This window comes from Patagioenas fasciata, chromosome 3 (assembly GCF_037038585.1).
Source record: "Patagioenas fasciata isolate bPatFas1 chromosome 3, bPatFas1.hap1, whole genome shotgun sequence".
Classification (NCBI taxonomy): Eukaryota; Metazoa; Chordata; class Aves; order Columbiformes; family Columbidae; genus Patagioenas; species Patagioenas fasciata.
In genome coordinates this window covers 117,777,919-117,799,429 of record NC_092522.1, presented here as the reverse complement: position 1 = coordinate 117,799,429, position 21,511 = coordinate 117,777,919, and the positions used below count along the sequence as shown (strand labels likewise).

The window sequence follows — 21,511 nt, the reverse complement described above, 5'->3', positions numbered from 1 at the left end:
AGTGTTACTTCTTGATTCTATTGAGTTTTTTAAAATGTGTCTATATATACATAACTTTTCACAAGAATATCATACCAGTGTTGAAGAGTTGAGCAATTTACAGAGCACTCGGTAAAACTTCAGAAGGTTGTTTTGCAGTGCTGGACTGTTCTTATATTTTCTTTCAGTATTTTAAGTACATTGGCTCCATTTTGTTAAACACAAGTTGTTCAGTAATATGCTTAACTCTTTCTTGGGGGCCCTTTCTGCAAAAAATTTGTCGAGCCAAAGGTAAGCATGGAAGGAGGCAAGATTGGACTTACCTGGTGTAATGAAGCAAGTTCCCAACTGCAATCACATATTGATTTAGAAGATTAGGTCTATTACTGGAAATCAGAGTACAGCTGGAGACGTGCTGACCTGCTACAAAAGGAATTGGTGTCCTAGTGAATTTAGTGGTTTCTTAAAAGCTCTTTTAAGTACAGCTGTTCTCCCTCAGGACCGAAACTATTGACAAAGCACAGGAGTAAAGAAAATCTTTAGGAAGATAGTACTGCATTCAACTCCAGTGTAACGTAAAAAATCAGTTTTTCTTAAAAGCTGGAAATGTTCAAGTTAAGCATGTTGTTACAATCAAGACGTCACCAAAATCCTTTTAGACTCTCTGCGTTTCATACAGCTTTTTCTCTGGCAAGAAACAGTACATGAGATGAACAGAAGCAAATGGCCTTTTTCTTACTGTGTGGTGAATAGAAGCAAACAGCCCAGACTGAGTCTGATGAAAAAACTCTTAACAGGGTATTCACAAGATGAATACAACCATCTCATGCCCCCTTTGTTCAAGAGAGATCAGATGCAGTGGTGTGGAAGACAGTAACAACCCCTGAACTTGTTTTATAACGTAGGAGTGAAACTCAGTGTTGGCAAAGCAAAGCAGCATTTCAGCTGTCACCAGCCATCCCATCAAGGTCGCAGAAGAACCAGTACACATAGTGTATCTAAAAAACAAGCAGAAAATTAATTTCGAAGGGATATTTAAAAAACATGTATTTAACAAGATTAATCCGTGCCAGAGGAAGCCATCAGCTACCTATAATTAAACATCAGCACATTGGCTGTATTGATTGACCTTAGCTTGAGACAGCAGTTGTTGCCCGAAGCCTTTTCTAAGTGTATGCAGAGCTGAGGCAGAATGGGTGGGAAATGGGACTGCAAAATAAATAGAGTAGAATCTGGTTATTCTGCATTTGGTAATTCCATTGACAAAGACAGCACATTCCTCTGTGAAATGTGCTTTCCCCCCTGCTCCTTGCAGGAATGTTTATACCTTGTAGGCTACCGCGCAGGGACAAACAGCTCAAGAAACTGATGTTTTTCGAAATTTAGCTGTGCAATGGAAAAGCGAGTCATGGTTTTATGGGAGATGTTGGGTGAATCTTCATTCATGAAGAGGGTGTTACCCCCATGCAATGGAAAAACATCCTGCTGGACTCTTGGACTGTAAATCCACAAGAAAAGGGAATACAGCTTCACTTTTAAAAGTAGTGTGGAATGCATAAAACCATGAAAAATTAAAGACAGCCTAAGCAACTGTTTGTACCAGATAACACACATTTGGAAATAACATATGATGTGAATTCTCTAAACAAAGACTCTTTTAAGTGAAATTACAATGACAATATGGTAGTGTAGTTTATGAGATTGTTCTTGGACACGTAACAAGAAAACACACTTTTAAAGCTAAGATTGTGTGTGAGGACTGGGGAGATTTATGAGCAAATAATCTTTCTGATGGACTTCCCATGTGACCTTAATCAAGCCATTGCGTATTCGTGTGCTCCTAAAGCTTTTCTACAAATATGTTAATAAATGCCTATTTTTATTGCAAGCATTTTAGGAGAGAGTCTGTTTTTTACTACAAAGCTATACATCACCCAGCATTGTAACAGGCTGGTGGTACTACTTTGAAATGATTAATGATCAGAAACACCAAAGTGAGATGATTTACCACTTTTGTCCAAGGCTGAAGCAATTTACAGCCTGAATGATGTTAAAAACCAGACCCTGCTTACAATATCATCAGCCTGTTTCACACAGTTATTAGTATTAGAAAAACTATCTACTCTAACCTTAGCTCAACGGTAAAAATGTTGTGGAAGCTAATGGCTAGATATGATGGGAAGATAATTTGGAAATACTGGGTGGTAAGTTATACCACTCCCATTTAATGTCACCTAAGAAATCTACTCTCTGATCCTGCTTCAAGTTGCAGTGATGTTATCTACTGTAGTGAGGAAAACAATCTTCAGATAACTGTGCTGATAACAGGACTGAACATTATTTCTAAAATATACAGTTTTAAATGATAATGAGAGTTGTCAAATAACGGGCCATCTTCATAACCCTGCAAAATGCTTGCAGTGTGGAGTGACTGTATCATCTTCAAGTTCAAGGTAGTACCAATCCAGACTACTGGATGTGGCTCATTGGATGTTTCCAAATGTATATTCCATGGGCATGTCTCCATAATGGACAATCTCAGGGGAAACCACACAATCTCCATTTCCTAGCATCCCCTTGGGAAAGGACTTAGGGCAGGTTTACCTAAGCAAGATCTCTTCTGAATCTTTTTTAAGATTCAGCTGAAACCAGGATAAGTTGATAGCGTGGCAGAGAGGAGCACACAAGGACTTATAAAGAGAGGCCTGAAAAGATTATTTGATTTCCATTCTTTGGAATGTTATAGCTATTCAGAGATGCTGCACAGCAATCTCTGGTAAATTGTCCATGATTGAAGCAAATGGTAACTCACCGAATAAAGGCCTCTGGTCCTTACTAGGCTGAAACTCTCTAAAAGTTCTGAATAAGGCATGAAGGACGTTTTCTTTTGTTGTAATGTGTTCCAAATTTCTTTGTAAAATAGGGACAGGCAGCAACAAAATCTTCCATCTCCAAATATTTATTGTACCATTAAACGCTACTCACGGAACGAAACAAGGCTTTCTGTCCTGGGTCATTTTTTAGTATCGTTTTACATTGCTAAGTCTCAATAAGATTTCATTCCCCAAGTCTTGCTTAATGGAAAGGGATTCTTCTGCTCAAGTACTTTTTCATGTTTTTCCTGTTTCCCAGTGGTGTATCTGCCACAGCAGATGTTGTGCCTTCTTTCTCATATGTTTCAGGTATCTTCATCGTCTTTTCTGAACAACTGGACATAAAGTGTTGAACACGGCTGGAAGCTTCGGCATTTGTTATATATGGGTTTTATTTGAAATGAAGTCCTTCCCAATGGCATTTATTTCCAGAAGTATTTAGACATCTGTATGTCACACTAAACTACAAATCTCAAAATTGAATCTTACTGGGAATGAGCTCTGCAAATTCTTATGTAACACTTAGTGGAGTGTGGCTGCAGTCGTTCTCCCCTTCCTTTCTTCATTGTCTTTTGTCTTTTGCTACTCAGAGTTCTTACATTTTTCACAAAGCTTTTCCTACATGTAGAGTGTTGAAGAGGGTCCAAATCAGTTTTTAATTCTGTTTTGTCTTCATATGACACTCGAATCAAACGAGATACAAAAAATGGGAACAAGTAAATTCTTTGATTAGTAAACTTACTCTAAATCCATTTGTACAGCAATTCATCTTTGTTAAATTGCATTTAAATCTTGAAGTATGTGTGATATAAAATAGCAATTGTATGTTAACATGTTTTTAGTATTACAAACAAAAAATCCAAACAAAACTAACAAGCAAACCTTGTAATTTATGATTTATTCATTTACATTGTCAGTACTAATAATGGCGATGGAGCTCACATAGAAGCTATAAAGCCATAAGGTGTTTGAGTCAAAATAACTAGGCACACCTTGTAAGAGGAACAAGACAACCAAGAAACCTGAAAATAAAACCATCTGCGAAAAACAATCTAGGGAGTAAACATCCAAAATGAAGCATGTCTCTACATGTTCCCTACTCCGCTAACGTAATGAGAATACACCACTAAAAATGTTCAAAGCAGTGAGCAGGGATTTTTAACTACACCAATCCCTCTACCAGAGTAGTCCCTCTGGCGTCATAAAGAGGACTCACTTGAGGATGGCTCACAGGAATGAGATCAGAATACTAAAAATAAATTAAAAGAAAAAAGGTCACAACCATGGTAAAAATATTTAGTAAATACAAAGTAAATATCTTTTAAGATGTGGGTTTTCTGTTGCTTCAAGCAGATCTGGACAGGCACCCAGGAAAATCCATTTGTTTGCATAACGACCAAGTTTATTTTACTTCTAAAAAGTCATCAGCGTTCATGAGAGGAGGAGTGCTGGTTTGAATCATGCATGTTGCAAACAGATGTTATGCAAGTTTCCCCAAACAGTCCTGCCAATGCATTGCAATCCTGAGTTATGACATTCACTGTAACTGCTGCAGTCTGGGCCCTTTTTTGGGCCACAGATTGATCTGTTGGTTTTCCCAAAATGGGGGTGATATTTTTGTGATGCACACAAAAACTTGAAGATCAACATATTATTTTTCGTTTTCAGACCAACAGAATTTGGACACCATATCTAAGTTACATGACCTATCAGTAGTAGAGGAAAGAAATGGAAAAGTACTTTGTCATCATATGATTGTGATACTAATTCTATCTCCTGGTTCATTCCCACAATGTGTTTGGTATGGGCAGTCTCTTGCAGTTTCCTTTTATTCCTGCTTTTGAAGGATAAAAGGCAAGTCGTTTCCACATATCATTTTCAAAAACCATCATAGGTTTTTAATGAAAATACTCCTTTGGCCTACAAATGTATGAAATGGCTACATCTTTTCATAACTTCAAACAAATAAACGAATAAACAAAGTATATGAAACATAACAAAACTAATCTCACTGAGCAGAACAACTGAAAGACCCTGCAGATTCTTGAACAGGAGATAAAGTACTGTTGCTAATACAGATTAAAAGCTCCCGAGAGTGTCAGATAAGAAAAAGATCACAGTTCCTATTCCCAAATATATGGTGTTTTGGAGTATCTCATAAAAATGAAAATTTGTCACTGTTCACAGTAAGAAAATTTTTGTTTGGAAATCTAAATAGCCCATTTTTTGTTATATCCTAATGTTATTATTGTATATTTTATATTTTAAGTACACGCTCTACCATACTTTAATCTTGAAAAGAAAGATGTGCGAGTATGCAGGTAAAGCAAAATAATAGCTTTTACATTTATTGTTATTTACTAAACATTATTGCACTTTCCATCTTTAAACAATAACAATACATTGATAAAGCTTGCTTGAGCCTAGCAACCCAAGTCACGTGATCATAACTTTATTTTTTTTATATATATATATATATATATATAATTTTTTTTAAAGAAACAGGAAATAAATTGCTGAGCAGTGTCAAACAAGTCAGTGTGAAAATTAAAAGGTTGAGACTTTGTCACCTATGGCTCAATGCGTGTATTGGTTGGCTACATTTCTTTTACAAAGCGTTTGGTTTGGGGGCTTATGTGTAGGCACTGTGGTAAGTTCAATCAAGGGCAACAACGTGTGGTGAGAGAGGAGTGATTCTTAATGCACATCAGCAAGAAGGGATTGGATTATAGTTTGTGGATAGTCTGAAAAGCATTTAGGCATCTAATGTACTGTAACACATACTATTCTTCTACCCTCTAAAATGAGGTTATTTGATCTGTGATAGAGGAGGGATGCGAGAGAAAAATAAGCTTTCCAGCCACTGAGCAATGAGCATCAAATGCGAGTTGCGGTTACCAGGCAAAACACAGAAGACGTTATCGGCGGACCTGTGTGTCAGGTGAAGCAAGGGCGCGTTCCTGGCAGCCGGGCTATCAACGGGGCTTCTTAATAGCGGGACTCACCAGGCTGTGAAATAGCTTTCCACGGAAAATGGTGGAGATCGTGTCCTTGATCTGTTCGCCTGCGCTGTCCTGTCAGTGCGCGCCCGGAGCGCCCCTGAGGAGCGGACCGGGCAGGCCCGGGGCCGAGCTCCCGTGGCGGTGGGAACGAGCCCGCTTTCTGCGGCCCCGGGAGCCGCTTCTCCCCTGGCCCCAGCGCACCCTCGGCACGGGTTCCGCCGGGAGGGCCGGTCCCCCGGCGCCGCAGCTCCTGAGCGGCGCCGCGCAGGTCACGGACCCCTCGCCTCAGCGGCCGCCGCTCCCTCAGTCTGACAGGACCGCGCGCCCCCGCCCCGGCTCCCCGCAAACCGCCCTGCCTGCCGTCACGCCGGTTGCGCCCCCCGCCGCTCTCTCCCCCGGGGCGCGGCGGGGACCCCGCCAGGCGCCTCACGGCCGCGCCGCTCCCGGGGGACCCGCCGGGAACCGCCACCTCCCCCCGGGCGGACCGCGCCAGGCCCATAGAGCGGCGCCGGCGCTGTGCTAGAACGTACGCAGCGGGGGCCGCCTCGGCCTGCGCACGGCGGCTGCGGTGGCGCCGCCGCAGCGCCCCCTGGCGGCAATTGCCGGGCGTCGCCGCCGGCAGAGGAGAGAAAGGGAGAAGGGACAGTAATGGCGGCCAGTTAGTGCGAGACTGAGCCGAGGAGGCGGCGGCAGCGACGGGAGGAGCCGGCGCGGTTCCGTCTGTGGCTCTGCCCGGCGGACCGGCTTCCCCAGAGGACTTTTTCTCCTTCCTCCCCCTCCCCCCTTTCCCTCCCCTTCCCCTCCCTACCCGAGCCCCCGCCTGTCCGCCCTCCCTCCTCCCTCCGCGCCGGCGGCGGCAGCGGCGGCGGCAGCAGCGGCGGCGGCGACGGCCCCGGCCCCCGTGTCCCCCCTCCCCGGGGCCATGGTGAACACCAGGAAGAGCTCCTTGCGCCCCCTGGGCAAAGCGGCGGCCGCTGCGGCCGGAGCCGGCAGCCATTTCATCTCGTCCCGCACCCGCTCTTCCAAGAGGGGCACCAAGGCAGATGCGGCCGGGCTGGAGGAGACGGCGGCAGCGCGGGTGAGAAGCCGGGGGTTCGTGGAGGACCGGGAGGGAGCGAGGCGGGGGGGGCAGCGGCCACCAGGGGCCTTGGCCGGGGAGTCGCTGGGGACAGCGCCGCTGCCGCCGGGCGCGGGGGGACGTGGGGACAGGAGCCGCGGGGCAGGGGGTGGTTGCCGAGACGGCTGTCGGCTTGCGGGAAGGAGGAGGGACGGCGGAGCCGGCGGGGACCCCGGGGTGAGGAGGGACCGGGGAGGCGGGGGGAGCGTCACCCGCCGGGTCCCAGCCGGGTTCCCCCGCTCGGCGGGGGGCGGGCGGTCTCCGCTGGCTGGGCGACGGGCGCGGGCCGCTGCCAGGGGCCGGGGGCGGCCGGGGACACGGGAGGCGAAGTTGCTGCGGTGCTGCTGCCGGTGTGTGCGCCGGGCCGGGGCCGGCAGGGCCGGCGGGCGGGGGTCCGGGGGGCGCGGGGCTCCCCCTGCGGCCGCGCCCGGCACTGCGCGCCTGCCAGACAAAAGTTGGGAGCTGCGCCTGCAGCAACTTCGCAATCCGCCTTCCCTGCTGCTGGGGATTTTTCTATTTTTTTCTTTTTTTTTTTTTTCCTCTTTCCCCAAATGACCTCAGATCGGCTGAAGCGGGTGTTCGCGGCGGCTTCGCGCTGATGTTTGGAAAAGCGCTCCCTTTTTTATGCCTTCCCCCCCCACCACCTAAACCCCGCAAGGGGGGAGGATGGAATTTTGCCGTCGGGTTTAAGCTGAACGCTTTCCCAGCGTAACTGCTTGTAATAGCTTTGGTTGTGCGCTCTCACGGCAAGTGAGTCCTGCAGCCTGATTTGGAAAACTAACATTTGGTACATTGTAACTGTAAGGAGGAATTCGGGAGCCTGGTTGTTTTACTTGTTGTCTTTAAACAGATTTGTTGACTGCAGCTGCATTTCTTAAATTATAGGCAGGTTTTTTTGTTCTTCTTCCTGATAAAACTTTATGTATTGCTTTAAAGACTTGAACTAGTGGCTATACTTGCCTGCTGTGCATGTATCTTTTAAACACAGTGTAAATATGGAAGTGAAAATTGAGGGTCAAAGTGTTTGCCAGTCATACACCAACTGACTGTATCCTAGGCTCTACTAATGAGGAACTTCATCAGATAAGTAGAAAAAGAGCAGTAACAGCAAGAGGCAGATCAGAAGGGTGACACCTGGAATTGTCAGAAGATCTTCTGCCCCGTACTTTTAGTTTTAAAATACTAACAAAAAAAATAGTAATGACTAGATATTCTATTCCCTCTGTGCTTCTCTCTCAGTTCTTTCGTGCTTCACAGTTCTTCCCTTCCCCCCACCTTACTTTGCCTTGTTGTCCCCTATTTCTTCCTTGTTTAATTTCGTTAGACTCGTGGGGATGCAACTCCATGGCTGTAAAAAGCTGTTCTACTTGTTCTGGTGTGCAGTTTCTATTTATTCATATCATGGGTCTTGTGGTTTGTGAGGCAAAGTTTGGCGTAACCCTCACAGGCTTGCTTTGCAAGGAGTTTACTACTGCTACAAAAAAAAAAGAGAGCTTGAGCTTCATTCCCAATATTGTTAATCTATTAATTGTATTTTTATACTGCATTAATGTCTTAATTTTATTAACATGGTGCGAGGAAAGGAGATTGTGCAAAATATTGTCATAAAATCTGTAAATACATCCCAGGATATTGCCCACGCTTCAAAAAGCATTTTTTCTAAAGTTAAGTGTATATTTTGGTGTGTGGGAATGGGCTTGTCTCCCTTCACAACAAATCTCATGTGTTTGAGTCGGATATATATTTTTATTTTTAAAGATGTGATTGTGAAAGATGAGCAGAAGTTAACCCCGATTTCCCTTCCCCTCCAGTGAATATTGAAATATAGATATCTGCCATCATATTTTAAAATTATCTTTGTGCAACTGTTTTTATTGTTCAGATGTAAGAATTTGTCAGCCATACACCATCTTTCTGAGCTCCTGAAGCTTCTTGAAGTAGCGCCAGAGAAGGATTTCGGTGATTAGAACATGAATAAGTGCAGCAGTAGGAAGACAAAGCCTTCGCTTTTGGACGTGACTGTCAGGAGACAGATAGTGGAGCTGCGTTCTGTACTGGGATCGTTTTCATGCAGTTGTATTTCTTTTAGACCTTTGGTGTGTCCCATCAGGAAGCTGCCTTTGCACCAGCAGCTAATGGGGTTAATGGGCAGCGGGAGTTTGGAGCTCTGGCAGAGCTGGGACGCTTCTTATTTGCACTGTGGGACTTGATTTTCTCATGTGGCGGTTCTGACTTGGACTCCCAGAGAAATGCTCTTCTGTGGCAATGCCTGTAATTACCTTTCAGAATGTAATTTGAAAAGATCATCTATTTATTCTTTATTAGCAACAAAAACTGAGTTAGTTATCTAATGGCATCCTGCAAGATGCTGATTAGACCAGGTGAGTGCTTAGGAGTTGCCTTCCACCTCTTTTACATCTAATTTATCTTCCTTTTCTTTTTTTCCTCCTGGCTTTCTCTGGTACACCTAGGGTTTGTTTTGGTTTTTGCATACATGTACAAGGATAGGCTTGAATCCCTCCTCTCCCAAGAACTCGGGTTAAGTTTCTAGTCTTCCAGTTCAATATTATGTTGAGTTATATATTAATAGTGTCCATTTTTGCTTGATTGCAATCTGGAAGCAACACACGTCCTGTGGAAATAGGCCATAATAGTGTAAATGCCTTTATCGTATTCTCTGTATTCCCTTTGTAGCACTCGCTCATCTTGGAGAAAGCAATGACGTCAGTTCGTAAAAAGTAAACTGTTTTGAATTATTGACTGGCGAGCGTGCATTCAGTGACTGGGATCAATACGTGTGCGCCCACTGACCAGAAGCCAGATTAAAATGAACAAAATCCCTCACTAAATGGATCAAGGAGGCAAGAAGTTTATTCTCTGAAGTGATGTCATAGCAGAGTGCATAGAGAGGGGACGGGGAAGAAAAACTGGGCTATGTTTTCTTCCTGCTTCCAGGATTGATTTATACACTATTTAATAGAAACTGGAGCTGTCCTTACATAAATTTATATAAATTCTATGTGTTTGTTTTTTTCCTTTCTACCATTAAAATTTGGGGAGTGTTATGCCTTTATACTAAAGCATTCTGACAAGAAAAGTGCATCAAAATCTTCCAAAGTTTTCAGAAAGATAGAATTGTAACACAAGACTTATAAATCCAGTTGGCTTCATTCACACTATGAAAAAATTGATGATACTGTGACCACAACTGGTTAAATTTGTGCTCTAGATTTATTATTGTCTGATGTTTTCAGATATCAAGTTGTGATTGTTGGTAACATTTGGCAATTGAAATGATTTTGCTCAATCACCTCAAAACACAAATCAAAAACGTCGATCAAGAAAACTAATGCACTTCTTGTGAAATAAACACTCTTAAATCGCTTCAGCGTATTAGTTAGACATTTTAGAAATGTATATCAAGATTAGCTTAATTTAATTAGCCAAGAAAGCATTAGCAGTGCCTTAAGAGCTACTTGAGGGCCCCGTAACACGCGATCCTGGCTAAAAGTAGGACTGTCGGCATCGTCCGACTTACTCGCTGGCAACCCAGAGCTCTCCATTGTACTTAATTGCTAATAGGAGCAAACACAGAGTAGGGGGTTGACATCGGGTGCTGCAGCGTGGGAAGGTATGAAGCTGAGCAGCATTTTTGTGCTCTGTAATACCGGAATATTTCAGTGTCTCTTGCTGTAATTTGTCAGCCTTTAATAGTAAATTTTTTTTTTCTGATTTCTGGGTGATAGCGCAGCTTTTGTAGCATAAGCTCATTGCCGTGTTTTACTTCTTAAAAAGCGTTTAATGGTCAGCTTTGGAAAAGGTGGAAAATACAGTTTAAAATAATTATTATTTCTCTCAAATACTAGTTTTAAACGTACCTCTTACAGCTTTCTAAAAATTAAATTTTCCTTTATGGAAGAACCTGATTCATATTAGCCTGTTTTCTTTGTCTTATTTGCAAAGTGTCTTAGTTTTCTGAATGTTCTGTGGTTTAGAAAGAAACTATAGAAAAAGTTAGAGTTTTCTTATACTAGAAAAATTATGTTTGGTGGCCACCCACTTGTAAAGCTCTTCAGGGGAAAAAAAGCTCCCCTCAAATAGCTGTGTTTTTAAAGAACTGCCTTGTCTTACTGTTCAGGTTTACAGTAACATCAATAAAGGTGCGGAGGCTAAGGCTTTTACAGTCCTTCGAAATACATCCTGAAATATAGAGCCTTGTGAACGTATTCTGAACAATTTCAGTTAAAGGCAGATCCCCAAGAAAGCTCATCTTTTCGATGCGTAATAAAATGTCGGATTCTTTCTGCTTTAGTGGTCTGCTGCTCTTTTGGGACTTAGCAGGAGAAAATCAGTGATCTAAACTGGATTGTGCAGTCTGTTCCTTGGTGGCACGGTATTAATCCATCTGTGAACAGTGGGAAATTGAGCAATTGTTGGAAGCAATTGATGTCCAAGTTTCTGTCAAAATACGGTACAGTCAGCATTTGTAATCCTTCCGTGTTTCCAAAGGGGGTGTCCCGAGTTTGCATTCTCCTTGTATATCTTGCCAGATGAGTCTGGGCTGCTATCAGAAGTGGGGACACCTCTTATGGGTACACGGTTTGTTTGGATGGTGGTTGCGCATCCTGCTCGGCGCTGGTTGTCTTCTGCTGTCCTGCTGGTCCAGGGCCTGACGAGGAAACAACCTATGGACTAATCACAGAATCACATAGAATCAGAGCATGGTTGGGGTTGGAAGGGACCTCTGGAGATCATCCAGTCCAACCCACCTGCTAAAGCAGGTTCACCAGAGCAGATCACACAGGAATGTGTCCAGGTGGGTTTGAATGTCTCCAGAGAAGGAGACTCCACAGCCTCTCTGGGCAGCCTGGTCCAGGGCTCTGGCACCTCAAAGTTAAGAAGTTTCTCCTCATGTTTAGATGGAACCTCCTGCACTTCAGTCTGTGCTTGTTGCCCCTCATCCTGTCATTGGGCATCACTGAAAGGAGTCTGGTCCATCCTCTTGACATCCACCTTGAGTTATTTATAAACATTCATGAGATCCCTCTCAGCTTCTCTTCTCCAGGCTGAACAGACCCAGCTCTCTCAGTGTCTCCTCATCAGAAAGGTGCTTCAGACCCCTCCTCATCTTTGTAGCCCTTGGTGGACTCCCTGCAGTAATTCGTTGTTGTTGTTAAACTGGGGAGCCCAGAACTGAACACAGAACTGCAGATGTGGCCTCACCAGGTCAGAATAGGGGTGGAGGAACAATCTCCCTCAAACTGCTGGTCACACTTTTTCTAATTCATCCCAGGTGCCATTTGCCTTCGTGGCCACAAGGACACATTGTTGACTCATGGTCAGCCTGTTGTCAACCAGAACTCTCAGGTCCTCCTCTGCAAAACTGCTTTCCAGCAGGTCCATCCCCAACCTGTACTGGTGTCTGGAGTTGTTCCTCCCCAGTGCAGGACCCTACACTTGCCCTTGTTGAATTTCATCAGGTTCTTCTCTCCCCAGCCCTCCAGCCTCTGCAAGGAATGAATGAGACCTCCAAAGAATCCTCAGGAACGTCAGCTCGTTGATATTTGATGTGCTGTGTTGCTTCCTCCGGATATTTGACTTGTCCCAAGTAAAATTAATAAAATCTGCTTTTCCCAACTACCATCTCTCAGTTAAAACATCAAGCAGAAGGCTTAACCCATTGCCACTAGAGATCCCATGATGGTTTTGCAAGAGTGGTGTACAGCTTGGGGTTATGCAAGATAATTAGCTCAGGTAATTACATTCTCATCATCTCCATCCCCCTGTAGTTTCAGTTGGATGTGGAATAGTTTTGCACATCCTGCCCTAAATTGTTGAGTATTTGGTGTACTGTGGAAAAGTTTTCGTTCCAATCTGATGATACTTCAAATGATTTCTGCATAAAATTTTGTAAAACATTCATAAACCAAAGCATCCAGCAAGTGGGCATCAGCGAGCTGAAGCTTTCACTGCTCTTGCTTTGTGGCTGCGACTATTTTAAAGGATGCTGATCATTTAGTAGATACTTTAGCTCTAAATATATGACTTTGTGTGTGAGTAGTATCACTCATGAACCCACTTATTGCAGAGAGAGCTGACAATATTTTTTCAGCATTTTTCATCCTATCATTTTCTCTTTTTTTTTTTTGTATTCTTCATGCTATGCTACTTTTTCTGAACAGTTTTTCCATCTCTGACTTTACTCTTGAAATATCGTCTTTATTACATTCGTGATTTTCATAGTTTATTTTAACCATTAATTTTGCTTTAAATTGTTGAAGTGTTGTTTTGCATTCATACTTTCTTGGACTCTTTTCCTGAATAAATTGCATTTCTTCTTGCCTGGTAGCTATTAAAACAGGCCACTTTTCAAGCAGTTGCAAGATTAATGTATTACCTTCTGTAACCTTTTCCATTTTGCGCTACGGAGTATGTGTGTGCTATAATAGCTTCAGCTCCAGTTGAACTAGGTATAAAGGAGGTAGCTTTAGCACTCCTGCCACAAATACAGAATTTACGAGCTTGTCCAAGTTCTGTAGTTTTTGTGGCTTGTTCTGAATGTTTGTGGTTTTATCTTTATGCTTTTCGTAATGTATGTTAATAACCTAAGTTAGGCTTTGGTGAAAAGTTTGCGTCCACTCAGAGCAGATGCTTCAGTTTGGGCGTTTTCATAATTTGGGAAGTGAGCCTTTTGCTTTTCTCCAGCCTCCAGTCAGTTGCTTCGTTTTAAACGGATAAGTAGTTGAACTTTACTATTTAAATAACCTGAAATGAAGAAGCTGTTCTTTCTGTACACGTGGAAGAGATTACTCGGATTGAAATTTGTTGCCATGCTTCAACAATCCCTCATTCCAAATACTTAATAACCACCTTCTATTATTTCTCTGATTTCTCTTTCAGACCTTGAGCGTTGTTTTTATTATGATTTAATTTCAATACATTAATCTTAAGATTTCATATTACAATTTTTCTTCTAATGAAATACTGCCCTTAAGTGCATTGTAGTATAGATCCAGAAGTATTTTTAATCCTACTTCTTTTTCCACACAGAAGACCATGTTCCTGTTGGCTTCTCTTGCTGCAGATACTTCCTTGCTTGATTCATTGAGTCAAGTACCTGGTCATGTCCAAACCTTGGCGAGCTCTTTGGTCCAAGGGTTCTCTCTGCTCTCCTGCTTGCTGTCCTCATTCAGATCATTCTGCTGCTCTATTTAGGTTTATAGTAGCTCTAAAAGGAGGCTGCATCCTCCGGACTTTCTTTGGGATGGGGTTGTTCAGCAGGAACAAGATGGATTTTTGAGGACTTAGGGTAGGGAAAAAGGTTCTTGTTTGAATGTTTTGATCTTTTTTTCCACGTCTGAATTGTAATAATTCTCAAATGCTCACATAAGTATAATTTTTGCTTTAAAAGTCTTGGTTAACAGAATCGAAAGCTCATGGAAATGGTTAATATGATTCTGACTAAAAATGTCTTACTTTTAGTATTACTTCAGTGTTAAATTAGCAAGATCAATGGTTTTAAAGCCCTCCCATGTGTGGATCTTCTAGAAAAACATCTGAGTGAGTTGTGGACCCCTGTGCAGTGAACAGACACCTCCTCTCGGTAGAGTTGCTCTTCTGAAGGTGTGCGATTCCACATGTGCTGCCAGCTGTTATCTGTACAGCTGTGAAAGAAAAGAGACTTGCCAATATTAACGCTTGCCTGGACATTTGATCAGCTGTATCAGGATCAGGTTTACTGGTCCAGCTGAAACCAACTTACATGTAGCCCATAGATTGCAAGAGTGTTTTGGATGTCAGATCAAAAGCCGTTGAAAGACTCTCAACCTGGATCTGAACAGGTGCCTTTTTCTCTTACAAATGAGGGGAACATTTGCGAGTGTGAAAATACACAATAAACAGTGTTGTAGGTAGTGGTTTGTATTTTTTTAATTAAAAATTTAAATTTAAAAAATTTAAGCTTTTCTCAAAAGCTTTGACATTTATTAAATAACCTGAATTCTAGAATTGAAGAGTTCTAGAAAATAAAGTGGAAATCTGTTGAAAGAATGAAAGCAGATCTTCTCATGCAAAGAATATGTTTTTTCACCTGAATGAGTTAGGAAGAGTTTATTCTTCTGAAATACTATAGATGATGGTATTCTCTGTATTCTTGATGACTACTGTTGATGTAAGCATTGTTTACTGGAAAAAACCCCACACAAACTGAATGTTAAAAGAATTTAGATGACCCTGCAATTGAGGCATTCTTTACTATCATTATCACCAATGAAATACAGCATTAATAACTGTTTATTCCAAGATCATCAAGCACTTAAGCATGAATCTTGTTATTTTTCCTTAACACCCATGGAGAGCCAACGTTTGGTAAATGACTGTATGCAAACAAGTGGAAATCAGAGAACTGCGACCAGGAGATGGGTTCTTTTAAGCCAGCTTTGTCTCTTTTTAAGATATCAGTAAGACAAACACATGAGGTCCTTAATGAAGTTTGAAGGTCTTAGTGAGGTAGTTAATGTGCTTTAACCCAAATACATTTTTTTTGCGGCTTCTTGCCGTTCGAAGGCGCAGGCAGTGTGTTTACACAGGGTTTTTAGGACACGGAGGCAGGTGTTTAGCGTGCAGCAGCGCATCGTGTGCTGACATGAATTCAGTCTGCTGGATGACGCCGCGACCTGGAGTTAGAGTCTTGTTGCCTTCTTGCCATGGACCAGTGTGTCAGGTCTTGCCTCTTCCCACCGGGCAGGTCGGCCGGCTTGTCGTGGAAGAAGAGCTGAGGGCATTTGCCAGGAAAATAATGGGGTGAGGTGGGGAGGAGAGTAGGTTGTGTTGGCGGTGGGGAGAGTGGGCAGAGCAATGTGTCATCCTGAAATCGGGACAGCGTGCAGATGCATAAGGTAAGGTGTGGTCGCTCAGTTGAACGTGCTGATGGGAGTGTTTCGGCTACTGAACGTTTGTATGGAAAAATAAGGACAGTTTTAGTTGGGTTTGTTTTTGGTGAAGATGCTATAAAGCGTCATGGGGGGCAATGGGCACAGACTGAAGCACAGTAGGAAAAGTGTGACCAGCAGGTCGAGGGAGGTTGTTCCTCCCTTCTACTCTGCCCTGGTGAGGCCGCATCTGGAGTTCTGTGTCCAGTTCTGGGCTCCCCAGTTGAAGAAGGACAAAGAATTACTGGAGGGAGTCCAGTGAGGGCTACAAAGGTGATGAGGGGTCTGGAGCATATTTTTCAGGAGGAGATACTGAGAAAGCTGGGTCTGTTCAGCCTGGAGAAGAGAAGCTGAGAGGGGATCTCATCAATGTTTATAAATATCTCAAGGGTGGGTGTCAAGAGGATGGACCTTTCTGTGCTGGCAATGACAGGATGAGGGGCAACGGGCACAGACTGAAGCACAGGAGGTTCCTTCTGAACATGAGGAGAAACTTCTTTCCTTTGAGGTGCCAGAGCCCTGGAACAGGCTGCCCAGAGAGGTTGTGGAGTCTCCTTCTCTGGAGACATTCAAACCCACCTGGACACCTTCCTGTGTGATCTGCTCTGGTGAACCTGCTTTAGCAGGTGGGTTGGACTGGATGATCTCCAGAGGTCCCTTCCAACCCCAACCAGTCTGTGATTCTGTGAAAGTGGTGAACTTAAATTAAAAGGGGATTTGCTACATTCTGGTCAAATGACATTGCAGTAATGGTAGAAAAATTGTTTGATCTAGTGACTAGAACTTGGAGCCAAATAAGAGGAAAAAAAATCTCAAAGAGATTATGAAATCTTTTGGTTTTTTTTAATTGCTTAGTATGCCTAGCCCAGAAATGCATTAGAAAGGATACCTGACTCTTACTTAAATTTCGTTAATAGATCTTTTAACACAATAAATTTGTAGAAGTTAATGTTTAAATCCATAGTTTTTAGCTTTGCAGAAACTGATACACAAGGCAGCAAGTGATTTATCCAGAATCACTGGATAGAGGGAGTGCTTTTGGTGTATTTTATTGGTGTTTTTGAGATGATGTTATAGTTTGAATGCAGAAAAAGCAAGTTATTTGTTAGCTGAATAGTTATCTGAGGGCAAAGGTGAGTAAGCAGCCTAGCTAATTGGTTCACTGGGGACCTCATCACATTTTTTTCATGAATAAAAGTTTTATTTTGGAGAGACAACTTTTATCTTTTTATCCCAGCGGGATAAAAGTGTTTATTAAATGCATTAAATATCCTCCCTGGGTATGTATTTTATTTCTTTTAATGGACAACCTATTTCCACAACAACTTTACGTGAACTGCAGATGTTTTTTTCATACACACTTCTAAATATTAATCCAGATTATGAATATTCTGGGACATCTGAGAAGATGATGTTGTTCACAAGATACTTTTAACATTACAGTAGAAGTAACTGGAGGACCTGGATTTAGTTTCTCTAAAGTTAGTAAAAATAAGGTTGAGAGATATCTGAAGTTGTTGTTGTCTTTTGGAATGTCAAATGGAGAGGAAAAAGTTGCTTTTAAATAATAGAAGCTAAGAATTGACTAAAGTGTATAAGTAGAGGTTTTTGAAAACCTGTAGCTGAAACAGATTTATTGAAAATGTTTATTTTGTTGTTATTAAGACAAAAGTAAATTTCAAGGTGCTTGTTCACTGGGTCAAAAAGAAAAACTAATTAAAATAGTTTGTGCTTTTAGCAAAATGTGGAGCAGCAAGGTTGATCAGTTGAAGATTGAATGTCAGCGTGTCTTAATTTAATGTCTTAGACATGGGAAGAGGTCATAGAAAAGTGAAAAATATAGATGCTGAAAGGTTTAAGACACTAGGTTGAAAACTCTCACGTCTGATTTGTGAAGTCGTATGAGCAATTGCGCTGACTTTCAGGGTGTGGTAGAGTTAGTCAGAAGCAAGGTGTGACCCATAAAATGTACAGCAAGGAGAACAAGTCTGACCATGGTGGAGAACTCAAATATTCATGTCTGCATACCTGTGTTTTAATACAGCTGAACCTGTGGCAAAGCAGATGGAGGCTTTTTCAGAAATTGCAAGGTGTGGTTGTGGTTTGGATGTTCTGTCACCCCTTACTCAAAGACTCGATGAACTTGGAGATGACAGTGATAGAAGATGTTTCATACTCATCCTGTGTTACCAGGAGTGCTGGGTTGTGGTTGCCTTGGGCTGTTCAGCCCAGCAGTGCAGTGAGTTCTGCAGACATTCTCTTCACAGAATCACAGAACGTGAGGGATTGGAAGAGACCTCAAAAGATCATGCAGTCCAATCCCCCTGCTGGAGCAGGAACACCCAGATGAGGTTACACAGGAAGGTGTCCAGGTGGGTTTGAATGTCTCCAGAGGAGACTCCACAACCTCCCTGGGCAGCCTGGTCTGGTGTTCTATTACCCTCACTGTGAAGAAGTTTCTTCTCAAATTTAAGTGGAAACTCTTGTGTTCCAGTTTGTACCCATTACCCCTTGTCCTATCATTGGTTGTCACTGAGAAGAGCCTGGCTCCATCCTTGTGACACTCACCCTTTACATATTTATAAACATTAATGAGGTCACCCCTCAGTCTCCTCAAGCTGAAGAGCCCCAGCTCCCTCAGCCTTTCCTCATAAGGGAGATGCTCCACTCCCTTCATCATCTTCGCTGCCCTGCACTGGACTCTCTCCAGCAGTTCCCTGTCCTTCTGGAACTGAGGGCCCAGAACTGAACACAATATTCCAGGTGTGGTCTCACCAGGGCAGAGTAGAGGGGCAGTAGAACCTCTCTGACCTACTGACCACCCCCCTTCTAATACACCCCATGATGCCATTGGCCTTCGTGGCCACAAGGGCCCAGTGCTGGCTCATGGTCATCCTGCTGTCCACCAGGACCCACAGGTCCCTTTCACCTACGCTACTCTCTAACAGGTCATTCCCCAATTTATACTGGAACCTGGGATTGTTCCTGCCTAGATGCAAGACTCTTCACTTGCCTTTGTTATATTTCATTAAGATTTTCTCTGCCCAAATCCCTTTACCAGGAGATTCAAGTTGCTTAAAAAAAAAACCCCAAAAAACAGAAGAAACAAAGCCCTCTACCCTTCAATATGCTGGAAGTAGTGTCCTTTGTTGGCTGTTGTAAACTCATTTGTTGGCTGGTTTGACTCTCATCTGGTTCACCTGGGGAGTGATCTCCAAATGGGACTGTTCCCTGCCTTCGTAGAATCACAGAATAGTTTGGGTTAGAAAGGACCTTTAAAACTCATCTGATCCAACCCCTGCCATGAGCAGGGACATCTTCATCCAGATCAGATTGCTCAGAGCCCTGTCCAACCTGGCCTGGGATGTCTCCAGGGATGTGGCATGCACCACCTTTCTGGGCAACCTGGATCAGTGTTTTACCACCCCATTGTAAAAAATTTCTTCCTCATGTCTGACCTGAATCTCCCGTCTTTTAGTTTAGAACTATCCTTTAGTTTAAAACCATCACACCTTGTCCTATCAGAAGAGGCCCTGCTAAAAAGTCTGTACCCGTTTTGCGTACAGGCCCCTTTCAATTATGGAAGGGCTGCAATAAGGTCTCCCCAGAGCCTTCTCTTCTCCAGGCTGAACACCCAAACTCTCTCAACCTGTCCTCCCAGCAGAGCTGTTCCAGCCTTGGATCATTTCTGTGGCTCCCAGGGAAGTGGTGGATTCCCCAGTGTTGGACACTTTTAATATTCAGCTGGACAGGGTGCTGGGCTGTCTGTCTAGACTGTGCTTTTGCCAAGAAAGGTTGGACCAGATGATTTCTGTGGTCCCTTCCAACCTGGTATTCAATGATTCTCTGCTATCATGCTTTAGCTGGCTGGTCCCTATGATGCACCTGAAGGCAAAGCCTTATGGGTGAGGACTCCCTTGATCTGCGTGTCCTTCAGTCACACTGAGAGACTGGATTGTTGTAGGCACTTCTTTGCTAAGAGGATAGATTGAGAGGCAACAAGTCAGTTTTATTCATCGAATTCTAGTTTGCTTTCTTCCAAAACCTGAGGACTTGCCTCTAAATGTTATAAATACAGCTTTGTTAGTATCAAATTATTATTTTGAAGTTTACAGACGGGTATGGAAGAGACTACAGGTAATATTGTATATCAATGTTTTTTGTAGCTTGTTCTTGACTGTATAATAATAAATGTTTTTTCCATCTTTCTGCTTTTCATACATAGCAGAGAAAACATAGAGATAAGTATGCAGCTGCATTTAGTTTATTGCTTTATTTACTTATTAATTTTAGGTTTGGTTTCTAGATTTATCACTACCATCATTCGGCAGGTTTCAGTGAAGATCTGTTACCTGACTTTGCCCCATTACCTCTGCAAGACCCTCACCGTTTAATCTTAGCTCAACAGCTGATTTGCAGTACTCATTCAGCTATCACATTCTGTTTTAATCTTGAATCCAGAGATAGCGAAGACTAAGTTTTGCCAGTCTAGACCACAGATAGTATCCTGTTAACTTATTTCGTTACTCGTTCTTATTGAAAGTGCTTTCCAGAAGAATCTGTGGTGGATTGGTTGTTGTGGGTCGCAGCAGGAGTTTGGTGGGTCTCTCATTTCTGTTAGATCAATAGAGTTGTGCTGAGTTTTGTTGACCTCTTTGTACTTCCTGACACTGTGTAAACTATTTTTAAATTATTATTCTTCTGTGCTTGCTTTTTTTCTTTTTTGATTTGATATACTTTGATATACTTTCAGGCAATTTCTGGTGTGATTTAAGGTTTTATTAATTTGTATTCTCTGTGTTCTCTCAGCATGCGAGTGGGTTTGCTTCAGTGCCAGTGTTTCCTTAGGAGCTTTGAGTTCAGTGCATTGGTTCCTACTTCTGCAATTGCATTATTAATTTCTCAATTTTTAAGTTTGATGCTGGAATCATACATTTCTCTTTCTAGTCCCAGAACATTTTTATGGTATGTACTGTTAAGTAGTAAGTTTCCGGGTTGAAACTGAAGTACTATTTTTAGTCATTAAAAGGTTTAAATGGTTTGAGACCCAGTTACTTGAGGGAGCAAGTTGAGTGCAGTGGAATTGTTAGATCTCTTTTGCTATAAATGGGAGGAAGCAGTGGGTAGACTTCTCTGTAAAGTCTTCTCAAATGGAAATTAATTTATTTTCTTGTTCTAGCATATCCCAGTTTGACTAATCTCTTGAGTGTAATGGAAGCTGCATCTCCATATTTTACTGTAGGTAGGTGAAAGTTCTGGATGGCGGTCTAGGTGTGATTTGATTCCCTAGAGCTTGAATTTTTAAGTTTGTTAACTGAAAATGGAGCTTGGATTCTTGTTAATATGTTTAATATTTCAATGATTTCTTATTGTAGTAGCTTTGCCACTACCTCACGGTAAAACATTTGGTATGTTAGTGTATCTTCTACAGTAGGTGTAGTAACTTAAGGTGGTATTTGGACTTGAGCGCGTTAAAATTTAGACTTGTTTTGTACTTCCTAAGTTACTGTGTAAAGTTAATATGCAAACAGGTGAGGCTCAGCTGAAAATAACGTTCTAAGCAAAGAATAACCAGAAATTATTGTCTCTGCTAAGTAAACCCCTGCATTG

At 42.6% G+C, this 21,511-nt stretch overlaps 1 protein-coding gene across 2 annotated transcripts in view; it reads left to right on the top strand.

The window, feature by feature from the left end:
* Positions 1-6,471: 6,471 nt before the first annotated feature.
* ATAD2B (ATPase family AAA domain containing 2B) overlaps positions 6,472-21,511 on the top strand; it is an 88,445-nt gene continuing 73,405 nt past the window's right edge. For both annotated transcript variants that reach the window (XM_065834729.2, XM_065834727.2), the window contains exon 1: positions 6,472-6,932. In XM_065834729.2, the coding sequence (XP_065690801.2) occupies positions 6,777-6,932 (156 nt within the window). In that variant the 5' untranslated portion in view covers positions 6,472-6,776. The remainder of the gene's footprint in view (positions 6,933-21,511) is intronic.